The 21,439-nt window shown below is 45.1% G+C and overlaps 1 protein-coding gene across 1 annotated transcript in view; it reads left to right on the top strand.

The window, feature by feature from the left end:
* The window catches only part of LOC139265339 (uncharacterized), a 514,006-nt gene that overhangs the window by 219,677 nt on the left and 272,890 nt on the right, over positions 1-21,439 (top strand). The window contains exon 8 of the mRNA XM_070882307.1: positions 9,318-9,441. Coding sequence (XP_070738408.1) covers positions 9,318-9,441 — 124 coding nt within the window. The remainder of the gene's footprint in view (positions 1-9,317; positions 9,442-21,439) is intronic.

The following is a 21,439-nucleotide window of genomic DNA, read 5'->3' as shown; positions in this document are numbered from 1 at the left end:
AAAACTTCAGATTTTAAATATACCGACGTGAAGCGCAGTAATGTTGACATCAAAGTGTGCTGTGCTGGGATAGGGGATAGTTTGATACAGTTGTCTTCCTCACAGTAAGTTCTCAATGACTTTCATAGAAACATAGAATGATTACAGCACATAAGGCCATTCAGCCCGTCGTGCCCGTGCCGACTCTCAACTAGTCCCACTCCCCTGCTCTTTCCCTGTAGCCCTGCAAATTTTTTTTCCTTCAGATACTTATCCAATTGTGTCTGCTTCCACCAACCTTTCAGGCAATGCATTCCAAATCCCAACCACTCTCTGCGAAAACATTTTTTTCCTACATCGCCTTTGGTTCTTTTGCCAATCACCTTAAATCTGTGTCCTGTGCCAATGGGAATAGTTTCTCTCTATCTACTCTGTCCAGAACCATCATGATTTTGAACACCCCTATCAAATCTCCTCTCAATCTTCGTCGCTCCAAAGAGAACACCCCCAACTTCTCCAGTCTATCAACGTAACTGAAGTCGCTCATTCCTGAAATCATTCTGGTAAATCTTTTCTACACCCTCTCTAAGGCCTTCACATCCTTCTGAAAATGTGGTGTCCAGAATTGGACACATTACTCCAGTTGAGGCCAAACCAGTATTTTATATAGGTTCATCATAATTTCCATATTTTTATACTCTATATCTCAATTTATGCAGCCCATGATCCGGTATATCTTTTTAACTGTTTTCTCAACCTGCCCTGCTACCTTCAACAATTTGGTGCACACATACCCCCAGGGTTCGTGCACCCTCTTTAAAATTCTACCATTTAGTTTATATGTCCTCTCCTCATTCTTTCTACCAAAATACATTACTTCACATTTTTCTTCATTAAATTTCATCTGCCACGTGTCTGCCCATTTCACCAGCCCGTCTGTCTATGTTTTCCTGAAGTCTATCACTAGCCTCCTCACTGTTCACTGTACTTGAAAGCTTTGTGTCTTCTGCAAATTTTGAAATTGTGCTCTCTCCAAGTCATTAATATATATCAAGAAAAGCAGTGGTCCTAGTCCCAACCCCTGGGGAACACCACTGTATACCTTCCTCTAGTCTAAAAAACAACCGTTCACCACTGCTCTGTTTCCTGTCACTTAGCCAATTTTGTATCCATGCTGCCACTGTCCATTTTATTCTATGGATTTCAACTTTGCTGGCAAGCCTATTATGTGTACTTTGTTCAACACTTTTTCGAAATCTATGTCCATCAACCGCATTAATTTCATCAACAAACTCGATCAAGTTGGTTAAATACGATTTGCCTTTAACAAATTCGTGCTGGCTTTCCTTAATTAATCCATACCTATCCAAGTGACTATTACTTTTGACCCAGATTACTGTTTTAAATTCTTCCCCACTCCCAAGGTTAAACTGTTGTTGCTGGGTTTATCTTTACACCCTGTTTTGAACAATGGTGTAACATTTGCAATTTTCCAGTCTTCTGGCACCACCCCCATACCTATGAAGGATTGGAATGTTATGGCCAGTACCTTCTCCATTTCCGCCCGTATTTCCCTCAGTATCCTCGGATGCATCCCATCTACTTTAAGTACAGCCAACCTTTCTAATACCTCTTCTTTATCAATTTCTATCCTATCAAGTGTCTCCACGACCTCCTCCTTCGTTATGTCTATGGCAGCATCCTTTTTTCTTGGTGAAGACAGATGCAAAGTACTCGTTTAGTACCTCAGCATACTCTCTGCCTCCACGCATAGGTCTCCATTTTGGTCCCTAATTGGCCCCACCCCTCCTCTTACTACCCTTTTACTATTTATATGCCTATAGAAGACTTTTGGATTACCTTTTATGTTAGCTGCCATTCTATTCTAATACCCTCTCTATGCCCCTCATTTTTTCACTTCTCCTCTGACCTTTCTATATATTGCCTTACTCTCGGATGTATTTGCAACTTGACATCTGTCATATGCGCTCTTTTTCTGCTTCATCATATTCTCCATCCATTTCATCATCCAAGGAGCCCTGGCTTTAGTTGCCCTGCCTTTCCCCCTCAACTGTACCTGAACGATTTCCGCTTTAAAGGCAACCCATTGTTCCATAACAGTTTTGCCTGCCAATCTTTGATTCCAATTTACCCGGGCCAGATCCATTCTCATCCCACTGAAATTGGCCTTCCCCAAGTTAAATATTTTTACTCTAGATTGCTCCATGTCCTTTTTAGTCAGGAAATTGTGTTAGGGAAATTGATGGGATTGAAGGCCGATAAATCCCCAGGGCCTGATAGTCTGCACCCTGGAGTATTAAGGAAATAGCCCTCGAAATAGTGGATGCAATGGTGATCATTTACCAACAGTCTATCGACTCTGGATCAATTCCTATGGACTGGAGAGTAGCTAATGTAATACCACTTTTAAAAAAGGGATGGGGGAGAGAAAGCGGGTAATTATAGACCGGTTAGCCTGACATCAGTAGTGGGGCAAATGTTAAAGATGAAATAGCAGCGCATTTGGAAAGCAGTGACAGGATTGGTCCAAGTCAGCATGGATTTATGAAAGGGAAATCATGCTTGACAAATCTTCTAGAATTTTTTGAGGATGTAACTCGTAGAGTGGACAAGGGAGAACCAATGGATGTGGGGTATTTGGACTTTCAAAAGGCTTTTGACATGGTCCCACACAAGAGATTAGTGTGCAAAATTAAAGCACATGGTATTGGGGGTAATATAGCGACGTGGATAGAGAACTGGTTGGCAGACAGGAAGCAAAGAGTAGGAATAAACGGGTCCTTTTCAGAATGGCAGGCAGTGACTAGTGGGGTATCGCAAGTTTCAGTGCTGGGACCCCAGCTATTTACAATATACATTAATGATTTAGACGAAGGAATTGAATGTAATATCTTCAAGTTTGCAGATGACACTAAGCTGGGTGGCAGTGTGAGCTGTGAGGAGAATGTTAAGAGGCTGCAGGGTTGCTTGGACAGGTTAGATGAGTGGGCAAATGCATGGCAGATGCAGTATAATGTAGATAAATGTGAGGTTATCCACTTTGGTGGCAAAAACAGGAAGGTAGAATATTATCTGAATGGTGACAGATTAGGAAAAGGGGAGGTGCAACGGGACCTGGGTGTCATGGTACATCAGTCATTGAAAGTTGGCATGCAGGTACAGCAGGTGAAGAAGGCAAATGGCATGTTAGCCTTCATAGCAAGAGAAATTGAGTACAGGAGCAGGGAGGTCTTACTGCAGTTGTACAGGGCTTTGGTGAGGCCACACCTTGAATATTATGTAGTTTTGGTCTCCTAATCTGAGGAAGAACATTCTTGCTATTGAGGGAGTGCAGTGAAGGTTCACCAGACTGATTCCCGGATGGCAGGACTGACATATGAAGAAAGACTGGATTAACTAGGCTTATATTCGCAGGAATTTAGAAGAATGAGAGGGGATCTCATAGAAACATATAAAATTCTGACGGGTTTGGACAGGTTAGATGCAGGAAGAATGTTCCCAATGTTGGGGAAGTCCAGAACCAGGGGTCACAGTCTAAGGATAAAGGGATAAGCCATTTAGGACAGAGATGAGGAGAAACTTCTTCACTCAGAGAATTGTGAACCTGTGGAATTCTCTACCACAGAAAGTTGTTGAGGCCAGTTCATTAGATATATTCAAGAGGGAGTTAGATGTGGCCCTTACAGCTAAAGGGATCAAGGGGTATGGAGAGAAAGCAGGAATGGGATGCTGAAGTTGCATGATCAACCATGATCAAATTGAATGTGGTGCAGGCTCGAAGGGCCGAATGGCCGACTCCTGCACCTATTTTCAATGTTTCTATGTTCTTAGGTGACTGAACAGTCCAATACGGGAATTACAATCTCTGTCACAGCTGGGACAGACAGTCGTTGAAGGAAAGGGTGGGTTGGGAGTCTGGTTTGTCGCACGCTCCTTCCGCTGCCTGCGCTTGCTTTCTGCATACTCTCGGTGACGAGACTCGAGCTGCTCAGCGCCATCCCGGATGCTCTTCCTCCATTTAGGGCAGTCACTGGCCAGGGACTCCCAGCTGTCGGTGGAGATGTTGCATTTTATCAAGGAGGCTTTGAGGGTGTCCTTGAAATGTTTCCTCTGCCCACCTGGGGCTCGCTTGCCATGTAGGAGTTCCAAGTAGAGCGTTAGCTTTCGGAGTCTTGTGTCAGGCAAGCAAACAATATGGCCCACCCAACGGAGCTGGTCAAGTGTGGTCAGTGCTTCAATGCTGGGGATGTTGGCCTGATCGAGAATACTGACGTTGGTGCATCTATCCTCCCAGGGGATTTGCAGGATCTTGCGGAGACATCGTTGATGGTATTTCTCCAGCGATTTGAGGTGTCAACTGTATATAGTCCACGTCTCTGAGCCATACAGGAGGGCGGGTATCACTACAGCCCTGTAGACCATGAGCTTGGTGCCAGATTTGAGGGCCTGATCTTCGAACACTCTCTTCCTCAGGCAGTCGAAGGCTGCGCTGGTGCACTGGAGGCGGTGTTGAACCTCGTCGTCGATGTCTGCCCTTGCTGATAATAGGCTCTCGAGGTATGGGAAGTGGTCCACGTTGTCAAGAGCCGCACCAAGGATCTTGATGACTGGGGGGCAGTGCTGTGTGGCAGGGTCAGGTTGGTGGAGGATCTTTGTCTTACCGATGTTTAGTGTAAGGCCCATGCTTTCATACACCTCAGTGAATATGTTGACTATGACTTGGAGTTAAGTCTCTGAATGTGTGCAGACGCAAGCGTTGTCCATGTACTGTAGCTCAACGACAGAGGATGGGATGGTCTTGGATTTGGCCTGAAGACGACAAAGGTTGAACAGGTTCCCACTGGTTCTGTAGTTTAGTTCCACTCCAGCGGGGAGCTTGTTGAGTGTGAGGTGGAACATTGCAGCGAGGAAGATTGAGAAGAGGGTTGGCGCGATGATGCAGCCCTGCTTGACCCCGGTCCGGATGTAGATTGGGTCTCTGGTGGATCTGTTGGTCAGGATCACGGCTTGCATGTCGTTGTGGAGCAGGCGGAGGATGGCGACAAACTTCTGGGGGCAACCGAAACGGAGGAGGACGCTCCACAGACCGCCGTGGTTAACAGCGTCGAAGGTCTTTGTAAGGTCAAAGAAGACCATGTACAACGGTTAGTGTTGTTCCCTACATTTCTCTTGCAGTTGTCGTGCTGTAAAGATCATGTCTAGAACTACTTCAGATTTATTTACAGCCAAAAAGGTTGAAGCAAAAAGACACCGCAAGGTACTAAACAACATAATGCCAAAAAACAGCAGAAACAGTTTGAAAGGAAAAGTTACATGTTTCTCTTACATGGAGTAATGTTACCTTTCAGCAATATGAACGATAGCGGATTGGCCGCCTATTATACACCCTGCCTGATTTTTCTTCCCACTGAAATCAGTGAGAATGAAAATCGGTTGGAATGTAAAACGGGCTATCGATGCGCTGTCGCCCATTTTGCGATACTACCGAAGACAAATTTATGCTTAAATCAGAAAATCAATAATCAATTGACTGTTGCTATAAACTTTAACCGTAAATCCCTGCTCCCAGTGTAGAGCGTGGCCTGCCAGGATCATTTAAGTAGAATACTGGCAGGGCAATCAACAACAATAGCTCAACAATTGTGAACAAAAGCTTCATCAAAAATGTTTTAAGAATCTTTCTAAAAATGGACAGAGAATTGGAGAGATGAAAGGATTTAAGGAGCGAATCCCAGAGGGTATGGCTGAGGCAACTGAAGGCTCTGTTTCCAATGATGAATGGAAGAAGGATGCACAAAAGGCCAGAGTTGGATGACCGAGAAATGTGTGAGGGGATTTTGTAGAGATCGGGAGGGATGACAATGTGGTGTGATTTAAAGTTTCAGATTTCAGATGTGTTCAGTGATGGGGGAATGGGAATGGCAGCTAGTGTGGGACCGGATAGAAGCAGTTGCATCTTGCATATGTTGGGGTGTTTAGAGGATAAAGGATGAGAACTCTGAACTTAATCTTACTCGTGCTAAACCTCTTTGATGGGGTACAGATTTGCTGTAACTTCATGTTTAATACATTTTAAAATAACATGCAACTTTAGAAAAATAGTAATTGTTTAGAATTGAGCAGATCTATACCATTATGGAATAATGGGATAGATAACACTTGTTTCAGAATTCTGTGGTAATTTTTCCAATTAAATAAACTGGGATACAAGTAATTTTAATGCATTTTGGCAGAAACTTGTCTGAAAGGGAGTAGTTTACTCAGCCAGCTTCATGCTGGGTTTTCCATCTTTCTTTCTGCCTTTCTATCTTTCTCATGCAAATATAACTTCCCAATACTCATGCTCTTTTATTTCTAAACATAAAATCAGTACTCATCAGAAAGAGCTCATTAATTACTTAATTTAATGCAATTAAAACTGATTTATTATTGCTTTTTAATACCTGTCAGTCCAGCATTGGATCTCTTGCTGTGCTACTTCAATCTTATCAATTCAGCTAAATCATCAATTTTCCGATTCGGATGCATTGTGAGTTAATTTTTGTCGAAGCAAATGTTCCCTTTAACCTTTTTGTTCTCATGAACAACTGATCTATTAATTGACATGCACGGTAATTTTTTTTAAATATAGCAAAAATGCCTTACAGTTACATTTATATTCTTGAAGCCGAGGACTTCAAAGTCCCGTTGGACATTGTGAGCCTGAAATTCACCATCCCTGAAGGGACGGCTACCGCCGAGTTAAGGCGGTTGATCGAAAAAAATCGATCGGCCGTTACGGTCGGGTATTTTTCCCTCCCTGAGCCACGTTCAGCTCGGGGAGGATTTCAGCGTTGTTCACTTTCGCCGGAAACGGTGCAGTGAAGCAGCTGGAAAGGAAAGGTTCCACTGGTGAGCTCTGCAGCGTGAGGGACGCTGGAAGGGGACGACCACAGCGAAATTCACCGAGGAAAAGGTAGGACTTTTCCCGGCAGTGCCCCCGCGAGCTTTTCGATGCGGTGCTCGAACGTGACATCGCTGGGGCCCCTTTGGTGGGTAAATAATTTTATTACATTATTGTGTTTATTTCATTTTCCAGCATGCATCCACAGTATTTATCTTTTGGTACAGTTTTATTAATTATTAGTGTTTTTATTTCATTTTCCAGCATCTGCAATATTTATCTTTTTATATTTTATTAATTGTTTTGGATCCATTAAACCTGCTGAGTGCTGCTCAGAGGTTTGCACATACCCCTGTACTTTTGTACAACTTTCAGGTCTGACTCTTTAGTAGAGTCCTGTGGGCTGCAGAGACCTGCTTGGCAGGGTTCACCCTGAGGATGGGAGGAGTGTTTGGAGGGCGATACCTGGTACATCTGGTCAGAAGCAGGGCGACACGCAGGAGAAGGTGTCGCCATCAGCACCGTGCAGACAGACAGGCAGCGGGCAAGGGAGGCAGCAGATTCGTTCATTCTGTGCCAGATCAGTGCGCCCGCCGTCTTCACCGGCCCGAATCAGGATTGCGGTTGGCTGCTTGGGGACAATGGATATTCCCTGTCAACTTGGCTGCTCACTCCTCCGTGGAACCCCAGGACAGTGCCAGAGCATGCATACAATGCCGCTCATTGTGCCACCAGGGGCATCATCAAGCAGTGTATAGTCATCCTTAAGCAGAGATTCCGGTGCCTGGACCACTCTGGTGGCACCTTGCATTACTCTGCTCAACGGGTCTCCATCATCGTCGTGGTCTGCTGCATGCTGCACGACCTGGCCATCACGAGGGGACAGTCACTGGAGGTCGAGCCAGCAGTACCACCTGAGGAGGAGGCGGCGGAGGAGGAGGAGAATCCCTGTCTCCCCAGAGCTAGGAGGTGTCGACGCATCGCCACCCTGGAAGGGCCGGATGCAGACTGGCCAGCACCCTCCTGGGAAGGTGTGTCCTCATATATGGAGGTGCCTGACACCTTCCCTGCAATCTCTCTCCATGCATTATGTACTGCCTGTCTGCCAGGTCTCCCCACGTCAGGAAACCGTATTCTTCTTCTGTCCTCCACACCGTCCATCAGTGTCTCCAACTCCGTATCAGTGAACCTGTTGGCTCTCTTTGCACCTCTTACAGCAGCCATCCTTCCAAACTCCTTCCCCCCCCCCCCTCAGGGCCTTGCTGCAAACGCTAGCCTTTAAAATGCCCTTACCTGCATGCTGAATTTCTCAGTGGTGATAACACTCAAATTAAGACAGCCACACCAATGAAAAATCCACTTGAGAAGAGTTCATTGGCACTGGATTTCATTTGGTCACTTTTGGAGCTGAATGTGGGGTGGCCCAGCCACGAAAAAATTTTGTCGCTAATGGCCACAAAAAGGTGGGTGGAGCACCAGCTTTCCAGCGGTACTGAATTTCAGGACCTGTGTTTCTGATGCACTCCTTTGCACACAATGTCTTTCAAGTTGCATGACCATGTAGTTTGTTGAGCTGTAACACCAATCTCTCTTCCTCCCCAATAACTCCTGTGAATCACAGAGCTGAAACATATGAAAAAAAAGTAAGCAAAGAATGTTCGGTCCATCAGTGCTCTCGCTGTGATGAAACATAAGTCAGTGCCCTCTCCAATTTCCAGCAATGCCAACTCCTGGAATAGGCAAAGAAACCTGTACCAAATCCAGGAACAAAACTCAACACCATAAGGCAATTAAACAATCCACAAATCTCCCTGAGAAAATAAATACTTCCCAGCATCTAACCTGACTCGTTGCCAATTCATTTTATAGGTGCTGTAACTATTCAATGTGAAGTGTGATTTCTAACATTATTTGTGAAAAACATAACAGATAATTGGAGCACAACTGTTTTATAACTCCATAAGTGTTTGTAAGATATAAAATTGCTCATGTAAGTATTGTAATTGCAGTTGAGAAAGTCTATTTGACCCATCTTGATTCATCCATGAAGTCCCAGTATTGTAATATCCAATTTTTAAAAAATTATTCCAGGGCTTTTGCCTCCACTACTCTATTTGGAGATTTATTCCATACTTTGAGCACTTTTCTTGTGAAGAATAATGTCTGATATCTCTCCGAAAGTTACCTCTTACTAGTTTGAACCTGTGTCTTTTGATTCTACTCCCACAATTTAAAGTAATATTCCAGGTTAACTTTTTCTAGACCCTTAACAATCTTGTATTGCTATAAGATCGCCTCTCATATGCCTGAGCGTGTGACTCTTGAGATACCTCACTCCGAGATAACTCCTCTAAAAAGTACTCTAGATTTTAGGTTGACATTATTATGAAGGATTGTTCCAACATTACATATAAACTTTTTTTTTTAAACCTAGGCATGTTTATGTCATTCCATTCTTCACATGGGTCTTGTCTTTGGGAATTATTCTGGCTCAAGCTTTTATACAGCCAATCACATCCGTCTTGACACTGGTAAAAGGAACTCTATTAATCATCACAGTGAGTATAATATTCAGCAACCTTTGCTTTGGTCTAACCATATACAGCATGCATTCTTTACATTTTAGTTTTTAAATTAATTACCTTCATCAGTTCCCATATGCGAAAGGCAAAATTAAACAGATATCAGACTCATCTTAATGTATTACTTATTGTACATTTCCTCTAAGTAAGTTTTGAAATTCTTCTGCACAAATGAAAAAGTGTTGATATGCCACCTTGTCTTATTTCATTAGCTCTATGGGCCCAAGTTTCCACACGATAAAAAACAGGCGCCTCTCCGAGCTGGGCGCCTGTTTTTCGCACCTAAAATGGCGCCTAAAAAAAACCGCGCTATTCTCAAGCGCCCTGCAGCTCCTTGTCTGCCTGGCGTGGCGCCCAGGGGGGCGGAGCCTACACTCGCGCCGATTTTGTAAGTGGGAGGGGGCGGGTACCATTTAAATTAGCTTTTTTCCTGCCGGCAACGCTGCGCGCGCGCGTTGCAGCATGCACGCGCACTGTGAAGGATACATTGGCACTCAGCCATTTTTGTAGTTCTTTGTAGCTGTTTAATTTTTGAAAAATTTTTAATAAAAGCACATTGCCATCAGCACATCAGCACTGAGGCTTCTTGCAGCAAGCCTCAGAAAGTTGAGGCAGCCGTTTCCCTCCCCACCCCCGCCCGCTGTCGGGAACGAACGGAACGGCTCTGTTCCCCCCCCCCCCCCCCGCGCGGGAATGAATGGAATGGCTCCCCCCTCCCCCCCCGCGGGAACGAACGGAACGGCTCCCCCCCCCCCCCCCCCCCCCCCCCGCGGGAACAAACGGAACAGCTCCCCCCACTCCCTCCCCCCCCCCCCCCCACGGGAACGAACGGAACGGCTCCCTTCCCCCCCCCCCGCGGGAGCGAACGATGGCTGAAGCACTTTCACACAGGTAGGAAGATGGTTTATTTAATCTTTTCTTTGCTTATAAATGTTTATTCAGATTGGATTTATTTGTATAATATTTGTAGAAGTATAAATAAGGATTTATTATAGAATTTAATGACTTCCCTTCTCCCCCCCCCACCTCGTTCTGGACGCCTAATTTGTAACCTGCGCCTGATTTTTTAATGTGTAGAACAGGTTTTTTCAGTTCTACAAAAATCTTCAATTGCTCCATTCTAAGTTAGTTTGGAGTAAGTTTTCACTGTGGAAACTTTGAAATCAGGCGTCAGTGGCCGGACACGCCCCCTTTTGAAGAAAAAATTCTGTTCCAAAGTAGAACTGTTCTACCTGACTAGAACTGCAGAAAAAAAAATGTGGAGAATTGCAATTTCTAAGATAGTCCGTTCTCCACCAGTTGCTCCTAAAAATCAGGCGCAAATCATGTGGAAACTTGGGCCCTTTTTCTGTCCATTATGGATATCATAGAAACATAGAAAATAGGAGCAGTAGTAGGCCATTCGGCCCTTCGAACCTGCACTGCCATCCAATATGATCATGGCCGATCCTCTATCTCAACACCATATTCCCACTTTCTCCCCAGATCCTTTGATGCCTTTTGTGTCTAGAAATCTAGCTATCTCCTTCTTAAATATATTCAGTGACTTGACCTCCACAGCCTTCTGTGGTAGAGAATTCCATAGGTTCACCACCCTCTGAGTGAAGAAATTTCTCCTCATAGTCCTAAATTTCCTACCCTGTATCCTGAGACTGTGACCCCTTGTTCTAGACTTCCTAGCCAGGGGAAACATCCTCCCCGCACCCAGTCTGTCCAGCCCAGTCAGAATTTTATACGTTTCAATGAGATCCCCTCTCATTCTTCTAAACTCTCGTGAATACAGGCCTAGTCGACCCAATCTCTCCTCGTACGACAGTCCTGCCATCCCAGGAATCAGTACTCCCTCTATGGCAAGTAAATCCTTTCTTAGGTAAGGAGACCAAAACTGCACACAATACTCCAGGTGCGGTCTCACCAAGGCCCTGTATAACTGTAGTAAGACATCCTTGCTCCTGTACTCAAATCCTCTTGCAATGAAGGACAACATACCATTTGCCTTCCTAACTGCTTGCTGCACCTGCATGTTTGCTTTCAATGACTGATGTACAAGGACACCCAGGTTCCTCTGTACATCGACACTTCCCAAGCTATCACCATTTAAATAATACTTTGTCTTTATGTTTTTCCTACCAAATAGTTCGCTAAGAAATAATTCAAATGTTGTTGGATTTCATAGCTTTAAATGTCAACATAAAGGATTATGGGATATAACTTCAGTGAGGGTTCTGCGGCATCCCACAGTAACTTTAATGGAAGATCGGTAGAAATCCAGAGAAAGCAGTCAATGGAAAGAAAAATCAGGAGAGATGTAAAATGAGCTGCCGCTTCGCTATCACCTATTTCACGCTGTCGCACAAAGTCAAAATCTACCCCACTGTGTTAAGTTCCTCTACTAAAATAACAGACAAAGAAAAGCCATTTAAATCTGTCTAGTGGGTGTCTGCTATGATCACCAACAGCCATTGTTTGTTTGACTCTGTCAAAAAATTTTGCTTTTCAGCAGTTGAAATAAAAATCATTTCACAATGCAATGATTTAAAAAATCACTAAAAGCATGGTTGGCAGAAATGGAGGGCTCAGTTTTGTGCTTTCAGGTGGGCCTGACTATCTCCATTCTGGGGTTTGCAATCTATTAAACTCTTATTGATTATTAATGTCACTCATCATATCTCCCTCGTGGATATTGGTTACTCTTAATATGGGCTTACTCCCTGAGACCATACAATAACAATAACAAATACATACAATAACATAGAATAACAAAGGGACCTTCACCAAAACCCGTGCAAGCAAAGTTCCAGATCATAGCTGGACAGTACAAACCGGTCAGCTATCTGCTTTCTATATCATAGTAGTACACAGTAGTAAAATACTACTAAGCTCATAGCTGAATATTTGAATAACATCCAAGTAAAAAAGGACCTGAGCCAAATAGGATATGCACAAGTTTTTTTTTAAATTAAAGATTTGTCTTTGTTATGTCCCAAAAACAGACACGCATGGGATGTAAAGAGAGGTACTCCTGTAGACCCCCCCGAGGGCATCACTACGATACGTCCATACCTGTCTAGCCCTTATTCTATATGTTTTCCCAGAAGCTCATACTGGTATTGCATGAAAGAAAACAGTCCAGGGTGATCAAAAGCTAACATTCTCTGATTGGCCTTCAGGCCCTGGCACATCTACTATGCAAAGACCATGGATGGGGTCAGCAGACAGGAGTATGCAGAGCTGTGCCATCTGCTGGTGGGACACTTGTGGCTACTATGCAGCAGAGGGTTGGCATATGCAACGACAGTAATGATCAGCTTGGCCTGAGCTTGGCATCACTCCCTTGTTAGCATGCTGATGTCCTGACCTAATTAGACGATGAGAGATCTGAGTGGCTCTTGTTTGCCCCTGCATGTTAACAGCCAAGGGTAGAAATTTGACTTGTGCACAAAACAAACAGCAAGTACGCGAAGCGATTGCTTCATCGGCCGGTCTATGCCGGCCTGAACCAAATTTGTCCCGACGCAGCTCTCTGGCACCTGCCAGCTCAACAGAAATTTAACTATTAAAAAGTTTCTTGAATGGCCTCCAATTGTCCTTTTAAGGACCGTTGGTTAGTCCGCTCAAGACCTCGTACAATTGGGTGAAGCTGGTGTGGTGCAAGCATTTTACACCCATTTTAAACAGACAAAGTTAAGTTGGATTTCTCTTTCCCCCAGCCCCACCCCAGCATTGAACATGTATGGCTGGATTTTCGGTTGGAGGCTTCGTTGGGCACTAATATCGGCAGCACCCAAGATGAATGGCGCCGGGAAATGGTTTGCGTCGGCATCCACAAAATTCATCAGCTGGGCCCTGAGTCTGGAGCAGAGTGCTAAGGGAGGTGTTCCACACTTCTCTTAGGGCGCTAGGCTGGGTGAGCAACTGGAAATATGTTGCTAAGGAGTTGGCTTCAGAGCATCCTAAGAGAGGCCTCCCTGCAAAAAAAAAATCGGGACAGAAAACTTTCCCGATATATTACCAACCCCCAAATAAAATTAAATCGCAAAAAGAAAAAAAAACAATCACTCTTCCCTTATGCAATCATTCCTTCCCTCATTGCCACTGGGACAGCTCTGACCACCAGCTTTCCCTGGCAGTCTCACTACAGGTGCCACTCCAACCAAATTTCCCAACACTGTCGAAACCAGGGACATTGCACACCGGCGCGACACACCCGGCGGTACTGCTCAGCACTGCCGCAGAACCGGCACCAAATGTTCTGGTGAGGCTGGAAGCTGACCGCCCGAGTGGTAACCATTTCCAGAGCCATTACCTCCCCTTCAGGGGCGCTAACAGAGGCAGAACCAAAATGAACATCCAACCCGTAATGTTGCTGTACCTGCATGTATATCTAAATAGCTAAGATTCAGATTTAATGACCAAACAGTATGAGGGAAGGGCAAAGGTAATATTGCCACATAGCCATCTAGTGTCTGAACTAGAATTGTTTGTGATCACTAAATGATTAGTCTGGAAATGTCTGTTATCAAGTTCTATCTTAGACAAGGTACTGATCAACGCCAGGTTGAGCTATATCCTGATTCTTTTGCTTGTATAATTGGTTTTATTAGCATTATTCCTTGTTTTTCACATTTCTGCTGTGCTTGGCTGCTTCTAATAATGTCTGCATAATCTTAATAACAAATGTTTAAATGCATTTGAAATTTTTATAAATATTTGTTTAGAACAAAAAGCTATTATTTTAACCTGAAATACCCACACCTGGCTCAGAACAATTGATGTTTACACTTATATTTATGTTAATATATCAAAATTGTTCCAGGAAACCAATAATTACATTTTCGCTTTTCAATATTGGGGTAATTGGTAACCACAGATTGAGGTTTTGTACCAGGAAAATGATAATTCAACTGTCCCCAAAATCCATGATAATTAGATCATGCTACCATTTTCTGAAACCGCACTAACACGGGACCCACAGCACGTCGTCTTGTGAGAGATAGAGTCGTGTTGCCACCTGGTGTCTCACACATTACAAGTGAGTGAAGACAGGGACAGCAGAGTCCTTACTGGAGGGCACAAGACGCTCCAAGCTCTGCTCAGAGTGTCCACTAGGTCCCCTCGACAGCAGAGCTTCTTCAAGCAAGCTACAAATGTGAGTCCCGACCTGGTGCGATAGCCTGATCCTCCTGTTCGGTCACATCCAGGAAGCTCATCCTCTGCCTATATCCCCTGTGTTGGGGGTATTGCTCCAGCGAGGTGCACCTATGTGCTGATTCCCTCTCTTCTGTGGAGCATCAGGTCCATGAGGAGAAGGCTGCTGCTGGTGTTTTAGCTGCTGCTGCTGGTGTTATTGGTGTTGTGGCTCAGCTTTGTCCGAATCTGAGTCCCAAGGTGAAACACCATGCTAATCTGATAGATGCAAGGTAAAGTGGAGATCAGAGGCACAATCCTCCAATGTAGTGAGATTGATGCAATGTGGTGAGAGTGGCTTCCGAGGTTACAGAAATCACCTGCAAATTCCTGAAAGCAAAATCTCTGCAAGAGCCTTTCCCTTCGGCAAGGAAGCAGGTGTAAGGTATGAGTATTGATGTGCTGTCTCTTAATGAACTCGCACAATGGCTACAGGCAAGCTTCAGGAAGTCCGTGAATCCCGTGCACAAGCAGTAAAAGCTGAAACCTCAGGTTAAAAAGCCTCTTGTGGAGCGTTCAATGAGCTGGTAACTACTTCAATGAGATTGTCCGCCCCTCCCGAGCGAGTCCGTCGCGCGCTGGGAAACACGCCAGAGTTAAATGCAGAGTTCGGTGGGAATGAAGGTGGGTTCTCGACACGCTGTCAATTTCAGCTTTTTTAACTGGTGAACCCGCACGATCTGCAATGTAAAAATTCTGACTCATGAGTTTAAACATCAAAGAGAGTTTTGGATTCCTGAAGATGGGAAAGGTCAATAATTTTTTGAATGAAAATTTGAAATGAGAAAGCTCTAATTAGCAATCTTGTTGTGTGAGGCCCCTTGGGGAAGAATGACCATAATATGGTAGAATTCTTTATTAAGATGGAGAGAAACACAGTTAATTCAGAGACTAGGGTCCTGAACGTAAGGAAAGGTAACTTCGATGGTATGAGACGTGAATTGGCTAGAATAGACTGGCGAGTGATACTTAAAGGGTTGACAGTGGGTAGGCAATGGCAAACATTTAAAGATCACATAGATGAACTTCAACAATTGTACATCCCTGTCTGGAGTAAAAATATAAAGGGGAAGGTGGCTCAACTGTGGCTAATAAGGGAAATTAAGCATAGTGTTAAATCCAAGGAATAGGCATATAAATTGGCCAGAAAAAGCAGCAAACCTTAGGACTGGGAGAATTTTATAATACAGCAGAGGAGGACAAAGGGTTTAATTAGGAGTGGGGAAATAGAGTATGAGAGGAAGCTTGCTGGGACATAAAAACTGACTGCAAAAGCTTTGATAGATATGTGAAGAGAAAAAGATTACTGAAACAAACGTTGGTCCCTTGCAGTAGGATTCAGGTGAATTTATAATGGGGAACAAAGAAATGGCGGCCCAGCTAAACAAATACTTTGGTTCTGTCTTCACGAAGGAAGACACAAATAACCTTCCGGAAATACTAGGGGACCAAGGGTCTAGTGAGAAGGAGGAACTGAAGAAAATCCTTATTAGGCAGGGAAATTGTGATCGGGAAATGGATGGGATTGACGGCCGATAAATCCCCTGGGCCTGATGGTCTGCATCCCAGAGTACTTAAGGAAGTAGCCCTAGAAATAGTGGATGCATTGGTGATCATTTTCCAACAGTCTATCAACTCTGGATCAGTTCCCATGGACTGGAGGGTAGCTAATGTAATGCCACTTTTTAAGAAAGGAGGGAGAGATAAAACGGGTAATTATAGACTGATTAGCCTGATGTCGGTAGTGGGGAAAATGTTGGAATCAATTATTAAAGATGAAATAGCAGCACATTTGGAAAGCAGTGCCGGGATCGGTCCAAGTCAGCATGGATTATGAAAGGGAAATCCTGCTTGACAAATCTTCTAGAATTTTTTGAGGATGTAACTAGTAGAGTGGACAAGGGAGAACCAGTGGATGTGGTGTATTTAGACTTTCAAAAGGCTTTTGACAAGGTCCCACACAAGAGATTGGTGGCAAAATTAAAGAACATGGTAGTGGGGGTAGTGTACTGACCTGGATAGAGAACTGGTTGGCAAACAGGAAGCAGAGAGTCGGGATAAACGGGTCCTTTTCAGAATGGCAGGCAGTGACTAGTGGGGTGCTGCAGGGCTCGGTGCTGGGACCCCAGCTATTTACAATATACATTAATGATTTGGATGAGGGAATTGAGTATAATATCTCCAAGTTTGCAGATGACACTAAGCTGGTTGACAGTGTGAGCTGTGAGGAGGACGCTAAAAAGCTGCAGGGTGACTTGCACAGGTTAGGTGAGTGGGCAAACGCGTGGCAGATGCAATATAATGTGGATAAATGTGAGGTTATCCACTTTGGTGGCAAAAACAGGAAGGCAGAATATTATCTGAATGGTGGCAGATTAGGAAAAGGGGAGGTGCAACAAGACCTGGGTTTCATGGTACATCAGTCATAGAAAGTTGGCATGCAGGTACAGCAGGCGGTGAAGGCAAGTGGTATGTTGGCTTTCATAGCTAGGGGATTTGAGTATAGGAGCAGGGAGGTCTTACTGCAGTTGTACAGGGCCTTAGTGAGGGAGACCTGGAATATTGTGTTCAGTTTTGGTCTGAGGAAGGACATTCTTGCTATTGAGGGAGTGCAGCAAAGGTTCACCAGACTGATTCCCGGGATGGCAAGACTGACATATGAGGAGAGACTGGATCGACTGGGCCTGTATTCACTGGAGTTTAGAAGAATGAGAGAGGATCTCACAGAAACATATAAAATTCTGACGGGTCTGGACAGGTTAGATGCAGGAAGAATGTTCCCGATGTTGGGGAAATCCAGAACCAGCGGACATAGTCTAAGGATAAGGGGTAAGCCATTTAGGACTGAGATGAGGAGAAACTTCTTCACTCAGAGGGTTGTTAACCTGTGGAATTCCGTACCGCAGAGAGTTGTTGATGCCAGTTCATTGGATATATTCAAGAGGGAGTTAGATCTGGCTCTTACGGCTAAAGGGATCAAGGGGTATGGAGAGAAAGCAAGATAGGGGTACTGAGGTGAATGATCAGCCATGATCTTATTGAATAGTGGTGCAGGCTCGAAGGGCCGAATGGCCTATTTTCTATGTTTCCCCATCTCTGTGGTCCAGTCCAATTGCTTAGCCGAACCACCACACCTTGTCCCTGACCTAACCCCAGGAAGGGATCACTTCTGCTCTACAAGAGGTCTGTTTGCCTCCTTTCATTCAGAGTACCAGCCTCCAGTCTTGCATCGGATCCATAATGGGGCAAGAAACGAGAATTCCTATGGTAAGTAATCCCCATTCTGATCCTGTCCCCGCTGACATTGATGGCCTTGTAAGGGAGGATAGATGTTCTGACCCTTACAAGGCTTAGTGAGACTTCCCACATGAGATCAGGATCTGGAGTTTTGGTGGATGTCGGGACAAATGGCTGAGGAAATTTGGCCCCAATTATCTAATGTGTGCACCAAAATTTATCATCAGAAAGGCTGATGGTTATCATTCTGGGTAGATCCATTAAGATGATTATTTTAGTGGAAGTAATAAGTCACATTAGTTTCGATTCTACCCTACTGCTCGAGTCACCCTTTTCACAAAGACATCGGTGCCATTTTGGTTCAGTTGAAGGCTTATCTGTCTGGTATAGCTCAGCAACCACATGTTGACCTTCATACCACTCCTCTCCTGAACATGTTTGACGCATGAGACAAGAGGAATTTGGGGCTAGAACCTCCACTTTTTTTGCATGCTTAATGCCCACTTAATGCCCATTTTATCACTGAAATGACGCATAACGCCCATATATCACCCATTTTGGCACAAAATAGAAACTGATGGGCATTTTTAGGCAACTTATCGCCGAGCGTTACTTTCTCCATGTGTTTAACGGCGGGAAAAAATATTACCGGCTCCCGCTTTTTTTGGCCGGAATCATCAGAATGGGCAAAATCAACGGCCATAATATCGCCCAGCGTTACTTTACGCACGGAATTAACGCCGAGATTCAATAATATCGTCCGCCCACTTTTTTTGTCGTAAAGAGCACATTTGATAAAACTAACGCCCAGGAGATCGCCCAGCGTCACTTTCACCACCTGGCACACATATCGCCCACAATATCACTCGCCCAAAAAACCACCCAGAAAAAGTGGAACTGTTCTGAATGAATGCCAGCAATGTGGCTGGCATTTTTAAAATCATAGGTCGCTTCATTCAAAAGGCTACCTCAACTTCGGGGGAGTTTGCATTGACTCTGGAGTTATTCTCTGGTGAAGTGAACATCTCAACAGACACATTTTCAGATTCTGGACTATTGGGGGTGTACTCCAGGTGTATATTAGTGAGGAAATCATTGCTTCTTATCAATTGCTATTATACTTTCAATGCAATGGGGCCCCCAAACAATAACTGTGCTTAAGCAGCGCTTCAGATGTCTTGACCACTCAGGAGAGGAGCTACAATACAACCCTGAGCAAATAGGTAAATTCATGGTCATGTGCTCCATGCTTCACAACCTGGCTATCGGGAGGGGCCAAGAATTGCCAGAAGGCACTGATGCACCACCTCACAAGAGAGAGGAAGAGGATGACGAGGGGCTGGACGCTGACCTAGGGCCAGACAATCAGACTGGCTATGCAACCATGCCCATGACCCCCTTCAGACCGCAGGAAAGGGCCCGTGGTGGCTACATCTTACGTGAGGAGCTGAGATCTGAACGATTTGCCTGAAAGAGCATTGATGTGAGTAACAATGCTGACACACTGCTGTGTGTGTACAGTTCAGACATCAATGGTGCCATCACCTTGGTGCCAATTAAAGTTTATGTTGATTGATGTTAAGTTGTATTTAATCCTTTCATGTTAAGGACACCAATGTGTAATGGTCCAGCTATCTGAGACAATGCGCAACAAGGTTATGTTCAATAAAAAAAAATGTTATACCAACATTGGTCTGAAATCATAAGCACCACAGGCAATAACACCCAAACCCCGCCCACACCCCACTTTTTCCACCATTGACATAAATCAAATGTTCAACATGTCCAGCAACACAGAATACAAAGGCAAAGCAGGAGGGTGGTCCCCAGCCCCCATACATTACAACAAATTGCATACACCCAGATGGAGACGTAACACAGCCATCACCTGCGGACATGCACCTCACTTTCCATCCCCCCTCTCCTTCTCCCCACTTCTACCGCTGCCCCTCCTCGCTCCACGGCGCCTGACCGAGGAGCTCCTCAGGCGGTGCCTCATTGCGTGGGATGAAGAAGATGCAGTGGTTGCACGAGTACGAGAGCGGGGGGTGCCAAGGGGGCAACATTCTCTGATGCAGAAGCAGGATCTGGGTCCTTGCTCTTACCTGTCGTTCACAGTGGTGGTGCAGAACCTAGGGGTGGAGTGTCACGCTCGGGGACCACTGGGAGACTTGTGCCAGTAGTGTTCCTGGCTATCGCATCCAGGGCCTCCGCCATCAGCGGAATGTACTCGGTTCTGGTGGCCAGCTGTCAGGATATGCCCCCCCAATGATTCGATGAGCTGGTCACCAATGTCTCCAGTCCTCCTGGACAGATGTACCATCTCTCCGCTGTCATTTGGCGCTCGTGGAATAGACCTGCCGTGTCCACGAGACCTCTGCGGTGTCGGCGTCATCCTGGGGACAAATGGGGTGCCCTGTGGCAAGGTGCTTGGGGCCAGTACCTCCAGAGTGGAAGCGGGAATGACCGGAGGACCACTAGATGGCCTTGGGGTGGAATGGCTTCTGGAGCGTGACGATGCAGGTTCCTTGAAGTTCGCGCTCTCATCCGTGGAGAACAGACCCAGCGGATTGACGGACGAGAATCGGAGCTCCTCAGCACCAAATGTTGGATACTCCGGAGAGTCGGGTCCCACGCCCCCACCTTCTGGCCTCTGTGGTCTTGCCTTGGGACATAGAAACATAGAAAATAGGTGCAGGAGTAGGCTAATCAGCCCTTCGAGGCTGCACCACCATTCAATAAGATCATGGCTGATCTTTCACCTCAGTACCCCTTTCCTGCTTTCTCTCCATACCCCTTGATCCCTTTAACCATAAGGGCCACATCTAACTCCCTCTTGGATATATCCAACGAACTGGCATCAACAACTCTCTGCGGTAGGGAATTCCACAGCTTAACAACTCTGAGTGAAGAAGTTTCTCCTCATCTCGGTCCTAAATGGCTTACCCCTTATTCTTAGACTGTGTCCCCTGGTTCTGGACTTCCCCAACATTGGGAACATTCTTTCTGCATCTAACCTGTCTAAACCCGTCAGAATTTTATATGTTTCTATGAAATCCCCTCTCATCCTTCTAAACTCCAGTGAATAAAGGCTCAGTTGATCCAGTATGTCAGACCAGCCATCCCGGGAATCAGTCTGGTGAACCTTTGCTGCACTCCTTCAATAGCAAGAATGTCCTTCCTCAGATTAGGAGACCAAAACTGAACACAATATTCCAAGTGAGGCCTCACCAAGGCCCTGTACTGCTGCAGTAAGACCTCCCTGCTCCTATACTCAAAACCCCTAGCTATGAAGGCCAACATACCATTTGCCTTCTTCACTGCCTGCTGCACCTGCATGCCAACTTTCAATGACTGATGTACCATGACACCCAGGTCTCGTTGCACCTCCTCTTTTCCTAATCTGCCGCCATTCAGATAATATTCTGCCTTCGTGTTTTTAACCCCAAAGTGGATAACCTCACATTTATCCACATTATACTGCATCTGCCATGCATTTGCCCACTCACCTAACCTGATGCGCTGCTGACTGAGCTGCAAAGCACAAATG

The sequence above is a fragment of the Pristiophorus japonicus genome, chromosome 6, assembly GCF_044704955.1.
Source record: "Pristiophorus japonicus isolate sPriJap1 chromosome 6, sPriJap1.hap1, whole genome shotgun sequence".
In the NCBI taxonomy this organism is placed as follows: Eukaryota; Metazoa; Chordata; class Chondrichthyes; family Pristiophoridae; genus Pristiophorus; species Pristiophorus japonicus.
This window is presented reverse-complemented; position numbering and strand designations above follow the sequence as displayed.